Source organism: Ammodytes marinus (assembly GCF_949987685.1).
Source record: "Ammodytes marinus genome assembly, chromosome: 2".
Taxonomy (NCBI): Eukaryota; Metazoa; Chordata; class Actinopteri; order Uranoscopiformes; family Ammodytidae; genus Ammodytes; species Ammodytes marinus.
Window position 1 is genome coordinate 30,013,628 of NC_137231.1, and position 22,210 is coordinate 30,035,837.

The 22,210-nt window shown below is 42.2% G+C and overlaps 2 protein-coding genes across 2 annotated transcripts in view; one reads left to right on the forward strand and one right to left on the reverse strand.

Annotated features, from left to right (window-relative positions):
* Positions 1-15,672: 15,672 nt before the first annotated feature.
* On the reverse strand, positions 15,673-19,085 carry LOC307264219 (transcriptional regulator protein Pur-beta; the record flags this gene model as incomplete). The annotated part of the gene is made up of 1 exon (XM_080045530.1): positions 15,673-19,085. The coding sequence occupies one exon, from the start codon at positions 19,083-19,085 to the stop codon at positions 18,096-18,098; it is 990 nt and encodes a 329-aa protein (XP_079901656.1). The 3' UTR covers positions 15,673-18,095.
* A 665-nt stretch (positions 19,086-19,750) lies between these two features.
* The window catches only part of h2az2a (H2A.Z variant histone 2a), a 3,421-nt gene continuing 961 nt past the window's right edge, over positions 19,751-22,210 (forward strand). The window contains exons 1-5 of the mRNA XM_080045543.1: positions 19,751-19,893; positions 21,386-21,463; positions 21,602-21,715; positions 21,898-22,027; position 22,210. The exon at position 22,210 is cut by the window's right edge and continues 961 nt beyond it. Coding sequence (XP_079901669.1) covers positions 19,891-19,893; positions 21,386-21,463; positions 21,602-21,715; positions 21,898-22,027; position 22,210 — 326 coding nt within the window. The 5' untranslated portion in view covers positions 19,751-19,890. The remainder of the gene's footprint in view (positions 19,894-21,385; positions 21,464-21,601; positions 21,716-21,897; positions 22,028-22,209) is intronic.

The following is a 22,210-nucleotide window of genomic DNA, read 5'->3' on the forward strand; positions in this document are numbered from 1 at the left end:
GAAGAGGGCCCTTGTGGGTCTGTACAGACTTGTTGTTTCTATACGGGTCAGCTAACGCCGCCACCAGAAAGACAGAATAATGCCGCGGGGGTGCTTTTGAAGTCCTGGCGTCATCCGGGGTCATCTGGGGTGGGGCTTCAGGCTAGCGTTTGGGCACACCCACCTGAAAGGTTAGGGTGTACTGCATTGTTTTGGCCGCACGGTGGCGGCATAGGGTTGTCCATAGGTTTGACCCCCTACATCCCCCCATTTTGGTCTCAATGTGGGTTAGGGGGACCTGCGTTGGGATCAAAACAAAAGGGTTAAACAGTTCATAGTTCCTGATGACAACTCGTCTGTTATAATCCATGGTCCACGATGAAGGCAACGTGGAGTGGTATCCTCCTGTTATTTCCTGAAGGTACTTTCACAGTTCTTAGAGATTTTGGCATAAACCTGGGCAGTTCTAAAGATTTTGGCACATCTGGGCAGATGTTAACTGACTATCAAAACAATTCATAATACCACACAAATAAAAGAAAAAGAAAACAAGAAAAACCACTAACACAACAGTCACATCACAGTTCTTTCCTGGGGTGTTCGCTCCTGAGTAGGGAGAAAAAGGGACAGGAAAAGAAAAGAACTGATAGCTTGGGTAGCTGGAATCAGTATGGTGATGGTGTTTGTGTCTTGCTTAAAAAGTGGTTTGATCTGTGTAATATCGTTCAATGTATTGTGTAGTACCTGTATTGGTTGCATGGAAAATGCAAATAATGTCATGATAATACAATCACTAAAACGTGAACCCGAAGGCTGTCTCAAAACTATCTTGGTACATTGACAGGGACTAATTTAGATTAATTTGTAATAATACTAATTTGGTTCCTTCAGCCAAGGGATTCTGGCAAAGGATGTCATCAATAAGGAGGTTTTAACCTCTTAATGCATCCATCATCTCGATCTTAGAGTCTGTCTGGATTGAGATGGTGGAGGACACTAGGCGTACAGTGGCCCTTGGTGGGACAGCTCAAGAACATAGTTTGATAACTTAGTGATGGTATCATGATGTCATATGAAATCAGTATGGAGAGGTTAGTGTATCTGTAGGCAGGGTTATGGATTCTAACATGGAGACCCTGCTACCTAACCAGTGGTGGACATGCTGAGGTGTGTCCTACCCCCCCTTTAATGAGGGTGGACAGTGGTCGGGCGTCCAACGCCACTTTAAAAGGGTTTTAGTAGCTCTACAGTCCTGTGAGTACTTAAAGAAACTACCTGAGACTGCAACACCTGAGACAAAGCGAGGGCACATAAGACCATGTCTGATAGCACTTCCAGTAAAACCTCAGCAAACAATTCACCCTGGAGGGTGATAGAGATGGAGCTAAGGCTCATCCTCCCTGTTAGGGGAGGCGGCTCTCCCAAGAGCCATGCTGCTGGCGTGAAAACAGGGCCGGAGCTGTGGGTTGGCCCACCGAGGGGTCGGCCTGCAGTCCCTGCTGACTTGGCAGTAGTCGGGTTCTGGACCAGCAAGATTGCTGAGCGGTTGCTGAGCTCAACCGGGGGAAAAGAAAAGACTGTCAGGTCTAATCCGACGAAACATGGCAATGGTTGAGACCAAGCCTGTGAGTCAGGTGTTTCCTGGAGAAGAGTCGGGCCTGAAGTAAGAGCGTCTTCCCTCAAGGGAAGTGAGGGGACAAATGCTGGTAGCACGCTTCTGAGGGGCGTGAACCGGTTCTCTCCACTTGGCCAGGGAAGAATGCCCGTTCCGATGGCCTGTAGTGGGCTCTGTGATGATTTCACAGGAAGAAGAGAATAGCCTTTGAGCACAGAGGCTATAAGCTGTGAGTTCTGGAAACGCTGACTGCAGGGCTGAGCGAGTCCAGACTCATCTGGCCACAATACCAAGAGAGGAAAGTACTGAAAGAGTGCCCTTTCCTGGACATTGGTTTTCAGTAAAGCCTGTTTTGTGAAGGCTGCCTCTGAGTGTGAGTGGCTGACCAGGCTCTTATCACAGCTCACGGCCTGCACTGGTGTCCCAGGGTATGGCACTCCCCGGGCCACCGGCCTGATCACTGAGTCCGACTCCAGTAAACTGTGAACCTGCTTACACCCCCCCTTTAATGGTGAAAAGGGGACCTGTTGGTGTAATCCGACGAAACATGGCAATGGCTGAGACAAAGCCTGTGAGTCAGGTGGGTCTTCCCTCAAGGGAAGTGAGGGGACAAATGCTGGTAGCACGCTTCTGAGGGGCGTGAACCGGTTCTCTCCACTTGGCCAGGGAGGAATGCCCGTTCCGATGGCCTGTAGTGGGCTCTGTGATGATTTCACAGGAAGAAGAGAACAGCTTTTGAGCCCAGAGGCTAAAAGCTGTGAGTTCTGGACAAGCTGACTGCAGGGCTGAGCGAGTCCAGACTCATCTGGCCACAATACCAAGAGAGGAAAGTACTGAAAGAGTGCCCTTTCCTGGACACTGGTTTTCAGTAAAGCCTGTTTTGTGAAGGCTGCCTCTGAGTGTGAGTGGCTGACCAGGCTCTTATCACAGCTCACGGCCTGCACTGGTGTCCCAGGGTATGGCACACCCCGGGCCACCGGCCTGATTACTGAGTCTGACTCCAGTAAACTGTGAACCTGCTTACACCCCCCCTTTAATGGTGAAAAGGGGGCCTGTTGGTCCATCGGTATGTCGGTTGTGACCGACTCGGATGGACTGGGGGCTCGGTTCCCTCCTTCTATGAGGTACACTGTAGCTGTAGAGGGACAAGGTGTGAAGTCTAGTCCTGCACTAGCTGGACCCTCTCCAGCAGGCTTAGGGCCTCTGTCTGGGTCACTTGGAGGGGGACGATTCAACTGTTCCATCAACTCTGCAAGGACTTTCCTAATAAGGCGGAGTTCAGTTTTCACCTCCTCCTCTCCAGATGACTTTGAGCGGTCACCTTTCCCCCCTTTATCATGCTGGTGGTTTTTTCTAAAACGCTTGTTAGCAGCATATTGCTTATTGTCCTGGGACTTAAACTTGCCTTGGCGCATATTGTTAGCTGTCGTACGGGCTGAGTATCGATCAGTATATGGCGAGTACTCCTCCAACAGCACCTCACAGGACCTCCTATAGCTCTCTCTAACCCTTGACCGCTGTGCCGTCAGAAAAGCATGAACACTTCGAGAGGTGGTCTTCCAAAGGAGTTTTACCTTCTCTTTTTGGGTTGCGTACGGCCAGTCAGACACACATTGCGCAATCTCACGCAGATAAACTCTAACATCAGCATCTCTCCCCTTTGGGTCAAATCGCTCTAGATCCTTCGCCAGATCATCCAGTTGTTTCCAACGCAGGCCTGGGGCCCTGTGTCTATGGTGGCGGTGGGACCGGGTACCAGAGCGGTTGGAGCGATGCTGGGACCCTCGTTCACGATCAGGTGAACGGGAAGAAGAGTGGTGTTTGGACCTCCGTTTACGACGGTGTGAATAGGTGTACCACTCCCTCTCTGGTGAAGAAGCACAAGAGGAAGACAAAGAAGAAGAAGAGGAACGCTGCTTTGCCCTGGGTCTATGATCAGGTGACCGGGAAGAAGAGTGGTGTTTGGACCTCCGTTTACGACGGTGTGAATAGGTGTACCACTCCCTCTCTGGTGAAGAAGCACGAGAGGAGGACAAAGAAGAAGAAGAGGAACGCTGCTTTGACCTGGGTTTACGATCAGGTGAACGGGGGTCACGCTCCCTGGAGGAGATGGGCTCACCCATATCTCCCTGTTAGGACATATGAGTTTGCAGAAAAGACAACAACAACGTCCCCGGTTAGGGACTGAAGTCACTTCACAAAGTGTTAGTTTTAACACCCTTTTTGGAGTTCCAAGACTCCAGTTATTTTCCAAAGAAAATATCCGTATATCAAGACGCACAGAGGAATTATACCATTTGTGACTTAGAACCAATTTTCTCAACGGAAAAATGTATATACCAACACGCACAGAGGGACACTCCACTCTGTGACTCACCAACAGTTTTTCAACGAAAAACTGTAACGTATATCAAGACGCACAGAGGAATTATACCATTTGTGACTTAGAACCAATTTTCTCAACGGAAAAATGTATATACTAACACGCACAGAGGGACACTCCACTCTGTGACTCACCAACAGTTTTTCAACGAAAAACTGTAACGTATATCAAGACGCACAGAGGAATTATACCATTTGTGACTTAGAACCAATTTTCTCAACGGAAAAATGTATATACCAACACGCACAGAGGAATTACCACCACCTGTGACTCACCAACAGCTTTCCAAAGACAAGCTGTAAATATATATCAAAACGCACAGAGGAATCAACCATTTGTGACTTACAACCACTTTTCTCAGCGGAAAATTGTATATATCAAACGCACAGAGGGACACTCCACTCTGTGACTCACCAACAGTTTTTCAACGAAAAACTGTAACGTATATCAAGACGCACAGAGGAATTATACCATTTGTGACTTATAACCACTTTTCTCAACGGAAAAATGTATATACCAACACGCACAGAGGAATTACCACCGCCTGTGACTCACCAACAGCTTTCCAAAGACAAGCTGTAAATATATATCAAAACGCACACGTCTGTGACTTACTACCAATTTCCCAAAGAAAATTGTATATATCCAACGCACAGAGGAATCAAACCAGTCTGTGACTCACCAACAGCTTTTCAAAGAAACACTGTAAACATATATTAAGACGCACAGAGGAATCAACCATCTGTGACTTACAACCAATTTTCTCAACGGAAAATTGTATATATCAAACGCACAGAGGAATTAACCGCCTGTGACTAACCATCAGCTTTTAGTATTATACTTTTTATTTATTTTGATTCGATATGCTAATTCAGCTTACTGGACAACTGTGTTTTAAATACTGTTATTTAAGCGTTATAGGGGTTAAACAAAACCATTATGAAAAATCTCAATCAATCTGAGGCAGATTTATCAGACCATATAACTCAAAAACTAACACTATCTTAGACACACAACTTAGCACACAGTGTAACAAAAACAACACAACTAGACTTCAGCCTTGGCAGTTCCAATTTCAGACAAAACAGAGTTAAGCTCTATTCTATTTTTCCAAAAATTGTAACCACAAGTTTCACAATCATTTGTAGGAATACTAGTAGGAGAATCAACAATTCAACAAGCCTCACACGGGGCACCAATTATGTAGCGGGTACAGGTGGTTCAGATTAATTCTGCTATTAGAAATTAATCTGATGATTAGTAATACTTTAATAGTTTATTAAAGTTGAAAAGGGGCACCACCATTCATTTTAAGAATGGAAAAATAATAGCAAATTGTCTCGTTTAATCAATGGTTTATTCTTAAATATTGATTACTTTAATGTTCAATTAAAGGAATCAACATTAATAAATCCTAGTCTCAATGATCATTTCCATATAATAATGTAATCAAATAATTACTATTATAAATTTGGTAATATGATCTTAAACTCTGAAGGCTACAGAATCCTTCTACTTGTTGATTGTTGACACTCCAATAATATCCACAATTTGTTGATTGTTGACACTCCAATAATATCCACACAAATAAATCACAAACACTTCTAGTTACAATATAAGAACATTTATTTTAAACACAATGAAACTTAAGGTAACATCCGTTTTATACGCATAAAGCAAATACACTTAATCAAAGAAAACGTCTAGAACATTGTTATTTATACAGCCATGAACCAATATGTGTATGTGTGTGTGTGTGTGTGTGTGTGTGTGTGTGTGTGTGTGTGTGTGTGTGTGAGTGAGTGAGTGAGTGAGTGTGTGTGTGTGTGTGTATATGTGTATGTGAGTGAGTGAGTAAGGGGGGGGTGTGTGTGTGTGTGTGTGTGTGTGACGCGAAGCAAGGAAAAGGGACGGGGGGGAAGCTCCCACGTGACTTAGGACGACAGGCACCAGATGGCGATCGAAAGCAGGTTCTTAATGCCACAAAATGGCTGCCGGCTAGGCTATTCTAATTCCACCCGGTAGGGGGAAGTAGCTACCACGGTTACTCAAAATGGCGTCTATTTCAGAACAAAGGGCCAAGAAGAAGACTGGGGCGGGGGATTTCGAAATCACTCGCTCCTTTAAACGGGATTATATCAAAGATCTTAACACCAATTATGTCCAATAAAGACCACCATAAGGGTTATCTAACGTGTGTGTACGTGCGTGCAGGAGAGGAAGAGGAGGAAAGAACACGCTTGAGCGCGAAGGGGGGAGAAAGAAAGATACAGCAGACTTAAAACCCACACTGCAGCGTTGAATGAAGTGACCAGCTGAACGTCCTGACTCTCCGTTGGTGAGAGGACAAACAGAGATAGATCACAGCTTGTTCAAAAATAGCAAACACAGAATCGAAAATAAACAGTATTGTTCACACTTTAAAAAGTAATACTAAACTAAACATCTGCCCAGGTAATTATTATGCCAAAATCTCACTTGTGGGGAAAGCTAGTTTCCTCTGCTCGTCGTCGTTATGGCGGGCAGCCAATCCTTTCCGGACTGGGCTCACACAACGGAGGCTCCGTGCCTGTGGCGTTCCAGGAGCTGGTGAGGTGATCTCTGCGGTCTTCAGATCGCAGGAAAAAGGCAAAGGGCTCGCTGATTTTGTGCGGGGGGGGTTTCCGATCGTAGACAACTCGGTCGGGTCCAGTCCGCGGTCCGAGAGGCTGAGTTTTTTAGGTAAACTCGCCTGCTTCCCGGGTGTAGTGGTTGCGGTCGGGGACAACTCGACCGGCTTACGTCCTTGGTCCAAAGGCAGGTTTCTCGGTAAACCCGCCTGTTTCCTAGTTCTTCTGGTCGTTCCAAAGGAACAGTTTTAACTCACACTGTTGTTTCAGGTATCACCGCGGCCGCAGGAGATAGTCTTCGTAAAACACGTGGTGGTTAGTTGTGGGCTGAAGAGGGCCCTTGTGGGTCTGTACAGACTTGTTGTTTCTATACGGGTCAGCTAACGCCGCCACCAGAAAGACAGAATAATGCCGCGGGGGTGCTTTTGAAGTCCTGGCGTCATCCGGGGTCATCTGGGGTGGGGCTTCAGGCTAGCGTTTGGGCACACCCACCTGAAAGGTTAGGGTGTACTGCATTGTTTTGGCCGCACGGTGGCGGCATAGGGTTGTCCATAGGTTTGACCCCCTACAGATATCTGTACGTCAACTCTTGGCAGCCATCTGAGATTCTTAGTACAATCCACTCTAGATGAACCAGCAGACCTAGTTATATCAGTTCCTGCCATCTTACCTTCTCTAACTAGATCTAGTTTGTATTGTTCAATGTCCAGTTTTGCCTGCTCTGTTTTTTGTTTCATTGCTTCAAGCGCCAACTCTTTATCCATTTTTGTACGGTCAAGGGCCAATTCTTTATCTATTTTTGCACGTTCAAGGGCCAATTCTTTATCTACCCTTATTTTGTCATGTTCCATTTGTATTAACATCAATTCCTTTTGTTGATCAAAGGTGAGACTCCCCCCTGGTGAAACCACCGTACTTGGTAAACCCTTACCTTCATCAGAAGCCAAAACCCCTTCTTCCATCAAAGTCGCCTTCAGGATACGTTTGATTGTGTCCTTCAGACGTGTAGCTGCAATTTCAACTTTGAAATGATCAGCAATTTTCAACAGTTGGTCCTTTGTACAGCTGTCCAGCAAGGTTTCAGAAGGAGACTGAATAAACGCTTCTACTAAAGAAGCCATGCCAAAACAGCTTTGATCACTGGGATGCAAATAGAACTAGAAATGCAATTCCTGAAGAAATTGCGGTGTGAATGCTGCGCTGCTGAACTGAAGCTGATGCTGAATAAACTTCACTGCTGAATGTTGATGAAGAACGAAGGATGAATGTATCTGAATGAACAGAATGGTTGAAAAATAGAATGTTTGAGAAATGTGGAATATTTGGAAGTTTGAATGGACTTTCTAGCTGAATTGAGGAATTAATTATGACCTTGAACTATGACCTCCAAAATGTAATCAGTTCATCTTTGAGTCAGAATCAACATTTGTACAAAATTTTAAGAAAAACCGTCGAAGCGTTCATGAGATAATGCAGTCACAAAAGGCAATGTCACAGTGACCTTGAAATTTAACCTTTGACCTCTAAACTCTTGTGATGTCATCTCTGAGTCATAATCAACATCTGTGCAAAATTTAAAGAAAATCCGGTGAAGTCTAAAATTTGGTGTTGGAACGGGGAATTGAACCCCCAACCCTGTGTTCAGCTCAATCAGGATACTACCATGTAATGTCCTGAAGGAGCTGAACATGTAGAATGTGGTATGAAGTTTATCGGATGAAAACTGACTGAGTAAACGCAACTTGAATTTTCTCCTTACGCTCTCTCTCTCTCTCTGGTGTGTGTGTGTGTGTGTGTGTGTGTGTGTGTGTGTGTGTGTGTGTGTGTGTGTGTGTGTGTGTGTGTGTGTGTCTGTGTGTGTGTGTTGTATGTGTGTGTGGTGTGAGTGTGTGTGTGTCTGTGTGGTGTGTGTGTGTGTGGTGTGTGGTGTGTGTGTGTGTGTGTGTGTGTGTGTGTCTGTGTGGTGTCTGTGTGTGTCTGTGTGGTGTGTGTGTGAGTGTGTGTGTCTGTGTGGTGTGTGTGTGTGTGTGTGTGTGTGTCTGTGTGTGTGTGTGTGTGTGTGTGTGTGTCCCTCTCTCCCTCTCTATCTCTATGGAGCATAAGGGATTGGAGTTTGACCTACATTAGCCAATAATGTCATCGTTGAGTCAAAGGCAGGTGCACGTTCAGGGGTCACCATGGTAACAGACAGCTAATCAGTGTCAATTGTAAACAGCTGGTAATCTACACACTTACGGCCACTTGTCTCCCCAACCAGATCACACAGACAGAGGTTTTAAATGAGCGCATAAGCCCAAACTGCTTCTCATATCTCGCAAACCGTTTGTCTGACAGAAAAAATTATCGTACTTTGAGAATCAGAAGATTCCAATTAATATTCAGTGTCAAATGTGTTTCTTTAATGTAAAAACTTTTGAGTTGAGAGCAATTTACGTTTAGATTTCTGGTGTTCTTTTTTATTCCCTCTCCTCCACTCTGCCACACTCTAAATATCACTAAAATTGATGTTACATGCGTCAAACATGGCTGAGTAATTTGAAAACTATGCATTTTTTTTAAAAGGTTGAATTTTAACAATGAAAGACGAAAGATAGCTGAACTGTTTCTCGAATAATTTCAGTAATGACTCTGACTTTCATACTTTCATCCAACCTTACACACTTCTCTACTTCTTCTCATACTTCCCAAGGCATCAGGACACCATTCAGTATATCAACTTTTATTAAAATCAACTTCTAAATAACTTAAAATGAAAATTCTATTATCTTTCTGAAGGTACTTACAGAAGGATTTGTTCATATCGAATTAATTTGATTTATGATACATTTTATTCCTATATCCGTGCTGAAAATGCATTTTTAAGACCTGTACAAAGTATTTATACCTATTTTTATTAATGAAAAAAGGCTGTACCCCAAATTTGTTCTTTAAAAACGTTGGACTATGGAATATGCTTATAAAAAATGTTAACTCTGAAACTAAATGGTGGAATTAGCCAGAGACTCTGGCTAATTCCACCATTTAGTTTTAGTCTTTTAAAGATATTTATTTAAGTAATCAACTGGCAGCATTTCATGATGCTATCTGTTACTAGAATTTAATTTGCCTTATGATTGTATAATATTTTAATGCTCAATACATGCTTTCTGCCTGTTGAACTTTGTCCCAGTAAACTAACAGCCCCAAAGTGTTTTTGCTACAAGTTGTTGTTTAGCCTTGAAGAAGAAAACTGCCTAATAAGATTTTGGCACATACAGAGTTATGACACATTCATGTGCACAGTGGTTGAAAGTTGATGGGGGAGTAAAAAAGACTCCCTAAATTTCCCATATTCTGTTATCTGCCTAATTAAAAACATTTCTGCTTTCGCCAGCAAAACAAGGGCTGGACACACCAAACCTAGTGTGTTTGCGCACACACCACCTTCTCTTGCATATAATCCCATGTACACTGTTCATTTTCTCTGTATTCAATCATGTAAGCTACACTTGTGATACATGTTGTTTGACCCTTGCATTTGCTGTTTGCAAGTAAATCACCTGCTTTCAAGAAGGCCTGACTCAGTTTCAATTATTCAAATACTTGGGTAAATGATTCTAGTAACACTATCTCCAACATTCCAAAACCTTTTCCTGGCATTATGTCATGTGTGAAAAGTGATATGGTTGCTTGAATATGTGAACAGTGAAATTCAATAGTGGTGCAGGCAATGTGCAGGAATGTAATACCTGTAATTTGCTGGGAACTATGTGTTAAAGGGGGGTATGATACATTTGTACCATCTTCACAGGCATTTTCTCGTAAATTATTTTTAAATCACTACCATGGAAGAGAGAGTATCTGCCTTCCAAGCAGAATAAACTATAGAACATCTTTTTTAATATACAGTATATATTTCAACTGAAGAATGCAAAAAAGTTGTTAATTATATCATGAAAAATTTGGCTCAACAATATCCTCTGGAATCATCTGAAAAGATTCTACAGAATTCTCACCTTCAGTGGATTCCATCACTGCAGTTGAAATAAACAGGTTGTGCGATGCTAGCTGCCAGTTAGCGCCTCACTTGATCTCTGCTGCTGCTATGTGGCACTAAGGTGTTATTGCCAGTCTGGCTAATGTTTGATGGGCATTAAGAGTGAGTCAGTGCAGCAGGGAAACTAGCAGTACCTGTAAGCTGGTCATCTCAAGGGTTGCAACATTTTTTAGTATACCTACTGGGGTTTTTGGATATTATAGAAGTTAAAATACGATCATGATGTGAAGGGAATGCTGGAAAAATTAGGCAGACTTTTTATTTATTTTGTATGTAAGAGCTGCAATACAGCATTTTTTATTATGTTTTTCCTCACATATTGAGGATGAAATATGACCTATCAGCACATACACACCAATACAAACTCCCACCAACCATATAGAAACATGAATGACCTATACAATCTTAGCATGACTATAGCAATCAGGAAATGCAATAAAAAATAAAGGAAAAAAATAAAATAAAGAAATACGACTTTGACTTGGCTAAATGACTTGCATACATCTCAATAAAACACAATGAATTGAATAAACATTGAGGGCAAGAAAGAGAGGCGACAGATACTAAAGAGTGAGTGATTTGTGTGTGTGCATCAAGCCCTGTTCCTCCTCTCTCTCTCTCTCTCTCTCTCTGATCATTCCCTCCATACATGCATGGGATCGGGGGATTAGGATGTGTGTGTGTGTGTGTGTGTGCCATGCGCGTAGAATAAAATGCAGTTTGCCTGAGCATACGGCATAGAGAGCATTCCTAACACATGGCAACATGGTCTAAAAATAGCCCAGCAGCCCCTCGTTCATTCACCAGTAGGATATTTGCTTGGAAGGCGTGGGATTCCCTGGCACTGCCCTGGTCCAGATTTGATGAATGCAATCCCCACGGTTACCGCACAACTTCCTATCTCCCTCTCCATCTCTATCCTCTCTGTCCTCTTTGACCTATTTATTTTTCTCTTCAGCACTCCCTCTCTTTTGCTAAAGCAGCTGCCCAGAAAGTCACTACCAGTACTGCCATCGGACATTGTGTGTGTGTGTGTGTGTGTGTGTGTGTGTGTGTGCGTGTGTGTGTGTGTGTGTGTGTGTGTGTGTGTGTGTGTGTGTGTGTGTGTGTGTGTGTGTGTGAATAGGTTGATGTGGTAAGAAATGTATAGCGCTTTGGGGCTGAGAAAAAAAGTCTAAAAAAAGTGCTATATTAGTCAAGTCCACTCAGCATGTATTACTCTCCACATAAAGTGGGAGTATTTACCAGTTTGTTGAATCATTGATTTACTCACTAGTCACTATACATCTCAGAAAGTTATTTTGATGATTCATATTCAGCAGAAATAGAGTTCATTTTGTGCGTTGCTGAGTTATGTGAAAAAACAACAACACATCTGTACGTGCAGTCGTGCATGTAACTGTATTTCTGAGCGTCAATCAAGACTGAGTAGAGGAAGTGGAGTAGAGGATTAAGCATCATTCCTGACAGAGCACTGTGGTTACCAGAATGTACCAATGACATTATGGTGACACATCATACAGACAACAGGCATTTTGAAAATATATGTAACCATTATTTATTAAAAAACTATCTAACTCCACATAATGCCAAGATGTGTCACTTTGCCAGAGAAAAAGTTAAGCCATTAGCTATAGCCCGAAGTTAAAATAGAGCCTTATCACAGCTTTGTTGAAAGGTTTACTCATGCAGATGTGTCTTCAAAGTTATTAATTTGGAAAAAACACCAAAAACAAATGAAAACAGTGTTCATCCTCATTATGCAAAGGATTGTGAAACAGTGGAATGAGACATCTGCTCACCAATATTTATTTAGTCTTGTAAGTATTCCTCAGTATTGTTTGTCTGCATGAACCTGTATTATGAAACAGTGTTAAAGTGCTTGACAGCCCGTCCTCAGTCATTTTGCATGTTAAGTCAAGTCAGCATTTTTCTAGGAGCACAGCTCCGTTGCACCAGCATCATGTCGCCTCTGTCTGTTTTTGATGTTTGTTTGTAACTCTTTAAAGCAATTTCTTACGTCTAATTTATGTTTTTCATGCCCCCTGTAGAAAAAAAAATGGTTTTCTGACCCCTGTCTAATCAGCATCTTGATATGACACACCTGTGAGGTGGGATGGATTATCTCGGCAAAGGAGAAGTGCTCTAACGATTTAGACAGAATTGGGAACAATATTAGAGAGAGATGGTTATTTTGTGAATGTAGAATTTATTTTTTTATTTTTGAGTTAAGCACATGAAAAATGGGAGCAAAAACAAAAGTGTTGCGTTTATATTTTTGTTCAGTGTAGATAGATAGATAGATATGTAGACAGATTAGCTGTATATTGATTGTCATTGTTCTGGTACAAGAGTTTATCCTTAGACATTTTTAAGCTTTTTAATTGGAATATTCTCATTTGTTGCTATGTTTTTAGACATTAATATTGTTGTTTACTTAACTGAGCAAAAAATAATAATAAGAAAATAAGCTGAACACATCAAATACTTGTCCAACTCCTTTACTAGACTTCTGCGGTACGGCCGGGTACGGCAGGCAGGGTTGTTTGGAGTACACTATGAAATATGTGTCAATGTCATCTCCTGATATCTTCATCTGTGAGAAAGGATCAAAAGTAAACTCCCTTTCTTCCCTGTGAATCATCCTTCCTCAGTCTTGGTTTCGACTGAGTACGGGCAGCAGCTGTGGAACTTTCAGTTTATCTAAATTAAAACATTCTGGAACTGAAACCCTGGCCTTTCACATGTTGCCCTGTTGACTTGCAGCACCAGAAAGGCCCGTAGTCACACACACACACACACACACACACACACACACACACACACACACACACACACACACACACACACACACACACACACACACACACACACACAGAGCTCAGAAGGGTATTTTTAGGTTAAGGTAAACCTTGAAAGGTTCACCAGCCATGTTGGCCACATGGCCTGGATGTTCAGTTTACCTTAAGGATGGAAATGTATATACTGTATAATATGCAGCATTATCGTAACTTAAATTAATCAACAGTGAAGTATTTAAAAGTAGTTCCACTTCAACAATACTAACATCCTGCCACATGTAAGTGAATCAGTTATAGGCCTTTGTTTATGTGATGAAAAAAAATAGATACAATAATACTCTATATGAGGCCTTTTGGCTTTAGGAGTATATTTACTTTTAAAACTTTAATTACATTTAGTTATTATTTTGTTAACGGAGTATTTTAACATTTACTTTGGTAAAAAGATTTTGACTACTCTATCCACTGTCTTTACTGATCTTCATAACGGATAGTAATCTGTAAAAAGCATCAGTCCCTCAGCGTCTGACCCACAGGCAGACATTCACACACCTCTGCTGCGTACTAACTGGTTGTGTCATGACAGAAGGGCAATGGATGTTACAGATAACAAAGCAGCTGCTCTAATATAACCGTAAATTCACCACAATTTCTTTTTCTTTCAAAATCTCAGAAAGGTGACACAGAAGACCCACACACCGACACACCCAGGGAAGAGAGTCTGATGTGTGAAATCACCAGCTGTTTATTTTCATTTTAAATGAGACGAATGTAACGTTTGGATGTTGACCTAATGTAAACCTCTGTGATCAGAGTGAGTGACACACACTGCTGTTGATATACTGTGCGATATGGTCGACGTGTCACTTGTCTGTCATTCTTCCCCTTTGAAACTCAACGGCGTGAAGAGCACTGAAAACACACTGACCTTGAGTAAACCTTAGTAAAATAACAATATAAATACATTAAAAATACAGTTCAGCAAAAGTTAACTCCTTCGAAGCAGCAGTTTGTAGTTATATCTGAACTCATGTGGGAAAAATCTAACTACTTTGACTTTTTACAGTAACACTAAAGTATAGGCGGTGCTGGTACTTAACTTGAGCATTTCAATTTATTTTATTTCACTTCTTTTCTACATTTCCGAGGCAAATATTGTACCTTCTCCTCCACTATTCATTTGATAATTAATACTTTTCAGATTAAGATTTCAGATAACAACATATTTCAACTCCATTCAGATTTATATTGTGACATCTGACCCCTAGGTTAGGGGAACCTCTAACTGTAAAGCAGTTAAAACCAGTTCCATCTGCACCATTCATAATGCATATACACATATTTAAAATGCTTCAGTACCAACAATGTCAGTCTCTCCCTTTTGGTGTGGCTTCTCATCCACCCGCTAAACAAACAGTTTCTTCCCCACAGCAATAAAAACACTCAAGTCCCTCTGTCAGCGGGCAATGTTAGTTTTGGTGTGGTCTACTATGGTGGTTCGTGGCTTGATTACTGACTATGTTTAGTCTGTTGCACTAGTTGGTGAGACACGAGATGTGGTATTATACTTGACACACTTTATTACTATGATTATGTGTTGTTATATGTGTGTGTGTGTGTGTGTGTTTGAAGTGATATGTAGCAAGGTCCTATGGTCTAACAGGTACAAAAAATAAATGACATCCAGTTAAAGTTGCACTCTATTCTTGTCATATCATATATTGTATAATAACACAATACTCACATTTCCATGGATAAACAGTGTGTTTACTTTAAGGCACATATTTTACTAAATATATTTGATTTGCATAACATGAGTTGAATCTTGTTTGTCATTTTGTATGTCTGTACTTTTTATGCACTTTGGGCTGAAGCGCATCGACATCGTGTTGACATTGCATAGTACGTTTCTAAGTTCTATTATACTAGCAAATTTAGTTGATAATTCTTATGTGCTTTAATTTTTTGCATGATTTTGAAGGAAGACTGTATTAGTGGTCTATCATTGTAAATTAAATATTGGTCGTCAGACAAAACACTGACTTAAAACATTTAACTACGAACTGAATCAAAAATAGCATCGTTAATGGAAACAATTATAATTAATTTAATTTATCAAATGGCCAGTTGATCAATTATACAAATGAACTGTTACTTTTTTTTTCAGATGACAATTACAATCCTTACACCTCTGTTGCACTGAGTGATCTCCACCCTGAAGTGGGACGGGGATAAAAAGAGCACACCTCTCCTGAGCAAAAACCTTTTTTTATTTCTCGTTGAAAGGAACTTGGTAGAATATTACAGCAGTACACACGACTGAAACAGCTGCCATTTCACGTACAGGAAGAAGGATGTAGTTCAATCTCATGTAATATTATATATATAGCATATGTATATCAATAGAAAAGAAAAAAAAACTATTGCTCCCAGGTTTGTTTTTTTCATATGGCATTTCTGCATTTGTTGTGTTTGAGTGGGTAAAGTAAAAATTCAACAAGAGGTTCACACACACCAAAAGGAAGTCAGTGGGACAATGAGAGTGACATTCCCCAAAAGCAAGGGGAACTTGTTGTTTTTTATGCTGCTTGTTTTTATTAGGCTGAGAAGTAAACTTTAAACTTTTGTTTCCTTTCCATTGCAAAAAAGAAAAACTTGAAACTGCTCTCAAATATGGATAAATACCATCATCATACAGCAATCGGTATATGCAAAAAGAAATGAACACAAGGCGGATTCGCCCTAAGAGCAGGCATGCAAAAAATGATCAGAATTGAAAAGAATGGAGCACTAAAGACAAAATGTTGATGATTGCAGGTGTGTTGTTTGCGTCGTTATGGCTACTGATGGTCAGCCAATGATTGACAGAACATGATTAAAGGTGTGGACTGAAACGAGGGGGACAAGTCGATGCTATGTAAAGTGAACTGGAGTGCTGAGTGTTTGCTGACAAACTACTTCAATGAAGTTCGTTGCTAGAAATTGCTATAACATACTGTGTTATCAATTTGCCTCTCTGTACTCTTCTTAAATTCCCTCTTAAAAAAGGGAAGAAAAGAAATGCTAGGGGGAAAAAAAAGAAGCAGGTATGAAATATCGCCCTGGACAGTTAAATCCAAGTTTAGTGTTTTTTGAATTTTTTAAATAAGCCACATTAGGCAGCGTTATCTAATAAATGTCTCATCTTTTCCAAGACATATTTCAATATATCTCTTTTGAAAAATAATTCTATGTCTATAATTGATCTTTTTAGTAAGTAAATATCTTCCATTATATATATTTTATATATATATTTTTTTCTGTCTTAAGTTACAGCACCCTCCCACTGTGGGTGTCGTTTTCCAAAAAAAAAAAGCACCAATTTTTTTTCTTACAATCAAGACTGAATATTGCTTCAGTCGTTAATGGTCTGAGTTCAAGATTTGAAGGATCCCAAATGGAGCGCCCCGAATGAAAGTCAACAAGGACTCTTTGCCTTGAGACCGTACAGCTCAAAAACCCCGGCAACATTAAGCTTGAACTTGAAATATTCATGACCAGTATACTGGAGGCTCTGAGCCCACCACTACCCCCCCCTTGACAAGGAAAAGGTCACAGGCCTAAAATCCTAAAATACCAGACGTCATCAGTTGCACCCACGTCTCAAAATGCAGCAGCTGGCCGACCCAGATGAAGCAGAGGCACAGGTAACACTGATATATACCCCTAAAGTATACCCTAAAGTATGGACTGGACTCTCCAGCCCTGAGACTAATAGACAAGCAGGCCTTTTCAGCCACATTTCAGCTACAGGAGCAGGAGGTGAGCACCTAAAGGGGGACGCCCAGGTGGGAGGAAAAGGGGGTGGGGGTGAATAAGGTCATTTTGGACTCATTATGGATTGTCCAGAGAATCCAAATGAGTCGTGTGCTTGTAACATATCTCCATATGGGACCTCGCATGGGGCTGAGGAGTGTGTGGATGTCCTGGGATGATGCCCGAAAGGTTGCCAGCCTCCTTCCCTATAGCTGACTGTGGCTTTGGGTGTTGTCTTGGTGGGTCTTTTCTGGTCCTTATTGTAACATTTTCTTAGACGAAAAACAGGCACACAGTCATGGTGAGTGATGCAGGTGCTCCGTTTCTCTCTCTCTCTCTCCCCCCAATATGCACCTGCTGGTTTATGGGTATGTCACGCAGTTCACACACTTTCCTAATTGTCATCACACAGAAGACTACAACAGGTCAGCACCAGGATGAGCTTTTACCATTGGATATATAAACCAGGAAGTGGGTACTGGTAGCTAATACTGAGCACTGTCAAACTTAATTTGCTGGGCTGCATGTGAGAGCTTATCAAATAAATCCTCAATAGGCCTATATATATTTATGTATACATTATTATTTATCGTTTTTTTTTAAATCAATGGGGGGGGGGGGGGGGTCTCATACAAGAGCTGACTACTTGCAGCAGTCCGCATTCATTTAGCTATAACATCCACCTTAACTTTTAGAACATGATTCTCTTACATAGACAGTCAAATATACTATTTATTTTTACTCCGTTGTTATAGCATTTTAAAGTTCGATTCGTCATGCACATGATAGTCGTTCCTCTCTCTCTCTCTGTATATCGCCAGGCTTTTGCATCATGTTGTCAGCTTCATCACAAGTAAACCACCGCCTTCTCTCTGCATCAATCGTCGTCCACCTCCTCGCCCTCGGACTCCTCTCCGGCTGTCCTCTCGTACGTCTTGTCGCGGTGCCTCTCCTGGATCTCTTTCATCTCCTCGGCGTAGCGGCTGAACGCGCCCCCGAACTTGCCCCAAGCCTTGAAGGGGATTGTTATAGAGTTCCTGTAACTGGGCTTCACTTCACTCACCCGCAAGAAAACTCCATACTTGTTGGACCCCACGTCGAAGAAGAAGCGCTTGGAGTCCACCATGATAGAGGTGCCCTCCGGAAGCTCGCTGTAGCCCCCGGCCCCTCCACCACCGCCGGACAGATCCTCCTCGTCTCCCCCGTAGTCGTCTATCAACTTGGCCAAGGCGTCGCGGAACTCTATCAAGCCCTGGGCAGGGAGTGCGATGGTTTGCCCGGATTGCATGCCAGCTCCTCCGGGCATGCCACCCATTCCGACACCGAAACCAGGGCCTCGGTTGACGGTCTGCCGGATCCGGAGAAAGCGACCCCGCTGGTTCTCCTTCAAATCGAGGTAGTATTTACGGTTCTCGCGCACCAGGAACTCGCTCTTCAAGGCCCGTCTAGGCCCGGTGTCATCCCCACCGGTAGACTGAGCGATCTGCTCCGGGCTGCTAGGCCCCAGCTGGGCGTAGTGCTCTATGAAATCCCCGAGGTAGTCGCGGAACTCGGCCGCCACTGACATGGAGAGGGTCAGCCGACTCTTCGAGCCCCCGGCGCCCACCTCGGCGATCTTGATGAACCGGCCTTTGGCGTTCTGCTTCACGTCAAGGTAGAAGCGTTTGTTCTGGATGTCCAGCCGTTTGGAGGCCAGCTCCTGGGTCTCGGCATCGCGCTGGTAGTGCTGAAACCCACCGCCGCCTCCCCCTCCTCCGCCGCCGCCGCCACCACCACCACCGCGCTCACCGCCACCTCCACCTCCACCTCCACCTCCGCCACCGCTGCTGCTGCCACCGCGCTCACTGCCACTGTCCCCATCCGCCATCTTCGCCACCAGCAGCCCGTTTCTCCGTTTCTCTGCGTAGCTTTGACCCCCACCCCTCGCCGTCCTCGCTATGCTAGCTGAGGGAAACCGGACGCTGGTTTCTGGGCTCTGATTGGCCGCCGCGGCTGTCAATGAAAACATTGAATATATTTCTTGCGTTCTAATTAGGCCAACTGTCCTGTCCGTCATTATTCTTGCGTTTTCATTGGCCAATTGTCCCGTCTGTCATTAAAAAAACAGAACCTCCTCCTGGATCATCTGGATGACATTCGGTTACAGATGTATACATTGCAGTATTAAACTCACTATTTTGCAAACTTATCTGTGCTTTTTAACGTACCCATGTCATAATCCTTTTCCTAATGCAGCGAGTAAACATTTATTTGCATTTCAAGAGTTGTGAGTGACCTTGAACTGAAATGTAGGAGTTATTTCCAACCATGTTCTCCTTTTTATGAATTATGATTATTATTTTTGGGGATAGGATGCCCCTGGAAGGACACTGGACACTCACACACGTTACACTACACACAGAGTCCCGCCTACTTGTTGGTCCCGTGCGCAAAACCAGGCACGATGATCCTAGGCGGTGTGGGGGGATGGGTGGAATGTTCTTGTAAGCTGTTCTGTGGTTGGTCGAAACTGAGATTCGAAGGAACAACTCGCACTCTGATTGGCCTTTTCCGGACTCCCACGAGGGGTCTCATGCAAAAGATTTCCGAAAGGCTTTATTGTTTCTTTGCTTTCGGGAGCCGAAATTATTTGCTATCGACTCAGTTCTACAATCAAATAACGAAACGGAAAAATGGTAAGTTCTCCTCGGCTAAGACCAAATGCATTACCAGGGGTGTCGGTACATTTGTACGGCAATTATTGAGCAACTGTAGAAAGTGCTGTTTTGAATTTGAACTGAGGGTAATAAGAGCTAACTGTCAGCTAACCTGTTAGCATTAACATTAGCACTAGAAGTCCGGGGGTTGTTGCATTTCACTTAAATATAACGTAGTTATTTTCCCCCCGGGTAATAACCGTGTTGGTAGAGCGAATTGCTTGGTTACAGGTTCAAACCTTGATTCATAGGGTGTTGTGTTTGGCTCGGTTTAGCTTCTCTGTGGAAGGTGGATTAGCAACCATTAGCATGCTAAGTTTAGCCATTTCAGTAGCCTAACGTATGGTCAATTGTTAGTGTTTGGCTGTGGAGTATTTAACAATAAGATTATAAACGCGGCGAATCGCTTCCAATGGACCTTTCTGCCATGTGCGCTTAGCAGGCTCCGTGACGTAAACTATTTTTTCTTTTTGTCCATAAAGTTAATCAGTGTTTTGTTTGTCCCCGCCTGTTGCAAGTCCTATTTTGTCAGAATGTTTTTATTATTTTATTTTAAATTTGTAATATCTTAATCGGCTGCTTTCTCTATTATATACAATATATGTCTGCAATGCCTGTCAAGTCTGGTGACTGATCGTTGCCATCTTTTTCGATTGGTTATGTTTTTCTTTTGTTTGGCGGGAAAGCGGTCATAGTTTAACCGGGCACCTGTAACGATCTTTCTGTATATGTCCATCGACTCCCGCTGATCTTTTAAAAAGTCTTCAAGGGCAATTGAGGCCACCAGGAAACAAAAACGAGGCGTCAATAAAAATTAAAATATCTTAAATCAATCCCAGTAAAGTCTTAAAAATGTTAAGGAAGTAGGATTTTATAAATATCAAATTGATAGCATGTTTTTTTTTTTTTTTTTTTTTTTACAAATGATTTACAAATGTCATGATCCCATGTGGTATTACAAGTTACATATCATCATTATTATTTTTAGTTGTGCATTTTTAATGACCTGAAACAAAATAATGGCACTCACCAATTTTATATACATGTTTTTTTGGCAAAATTATCCCCAACCCAAAATATATACATTTATTTCATAGTTTTATTGTAAAATTGTTGCATAGTTTTATTTAGAGTGGTATTTAAATTATTATTATTTTTTTTAAATAGTAATATTTGAGTAGTTGGACACTCAATTTAAATCATAATTTTTTATATTTATAATTTTTCAAGAATTAACCTTCGCCTTGAGCGTTATCATCTGCATGGCATAATGTGATATGGTCACGTGTTGACATTTATGGACTACATTAGATACTTTTTAAAGTATTGAAGTCTTAATCTAACTTTCTTGAAGTCTAACTTCAACAACATCAAACCACAGCCTCTTAGTTATCTGCCTCAGTTTTGCTTCTCTTGTCTTTTGCAATCTCTGTCTTTCATGTTGATGATCTCCTGTATTTACCCCATGCAGGCTGGTGGCAAGGCAGGAAAAGACAGCGGCAAAGCCAAGGCGAAAGCAGTGTCGCGCTCCCAGAGGGCTGGGCTCCAGGTAAATATCTTTTAAATCTCCATGTTGCCGTTGGTGGCTTTACTGAGAACGTTACGTGTTGGCTTCTTTGATCAAAGCGGGTTTTCCCCTTTTTTGTTTTCACTCAAACTGATAGTCTGGTGTCTTGTTTCCTGCCAGTTCCCAGTGGGTCGTATCCACAGGCATTTGAAGACCCGCACAACCAGCCACGGCCGTGTAGGAGCCACAGCAGCTGTGTACAGTGCAGCTATCCTCGAGTACCTCACCGCTGAAGTAAGCAAATCCCATTTTCAGCATGTTTGTGATTAACACTGGATATGTTTTTTTGTCTCTTAAAATATGGTAAAGAGTTTAATTAAAACCCACTGGATTTCAAATCACTGAGAACATCGGTGATTCTGTGTGAGATTGTGCCGTTTGCATTAACGTCTATCTGTGGTTATTTTTGTTCTCAGGTACTAGAGTTGGCAGGCAATGCCTCCAAAGACTTGAAGGTGAAGCGTATCACTCCCCGTCACTTGCAGCTCGCCATCCGTGGTGACGAAGAGTTGGACTCCCTTATCAAGGCAACAATCGCTGGAGGAGGTGAGCTCACACTATTACAAACGCACACAATTGATTTAATTCTTGATTTTTTTTTTTCCTAATATCTGCTTGTCAGTGTGCTCGGCTAATTCTATACTAGATGTACTTTAAAATGCACATCACTTACCTTTTGCATTCAAATTCAATCTCACTAATTTTTGGTGTTTGTTTTCATTTTTCAGG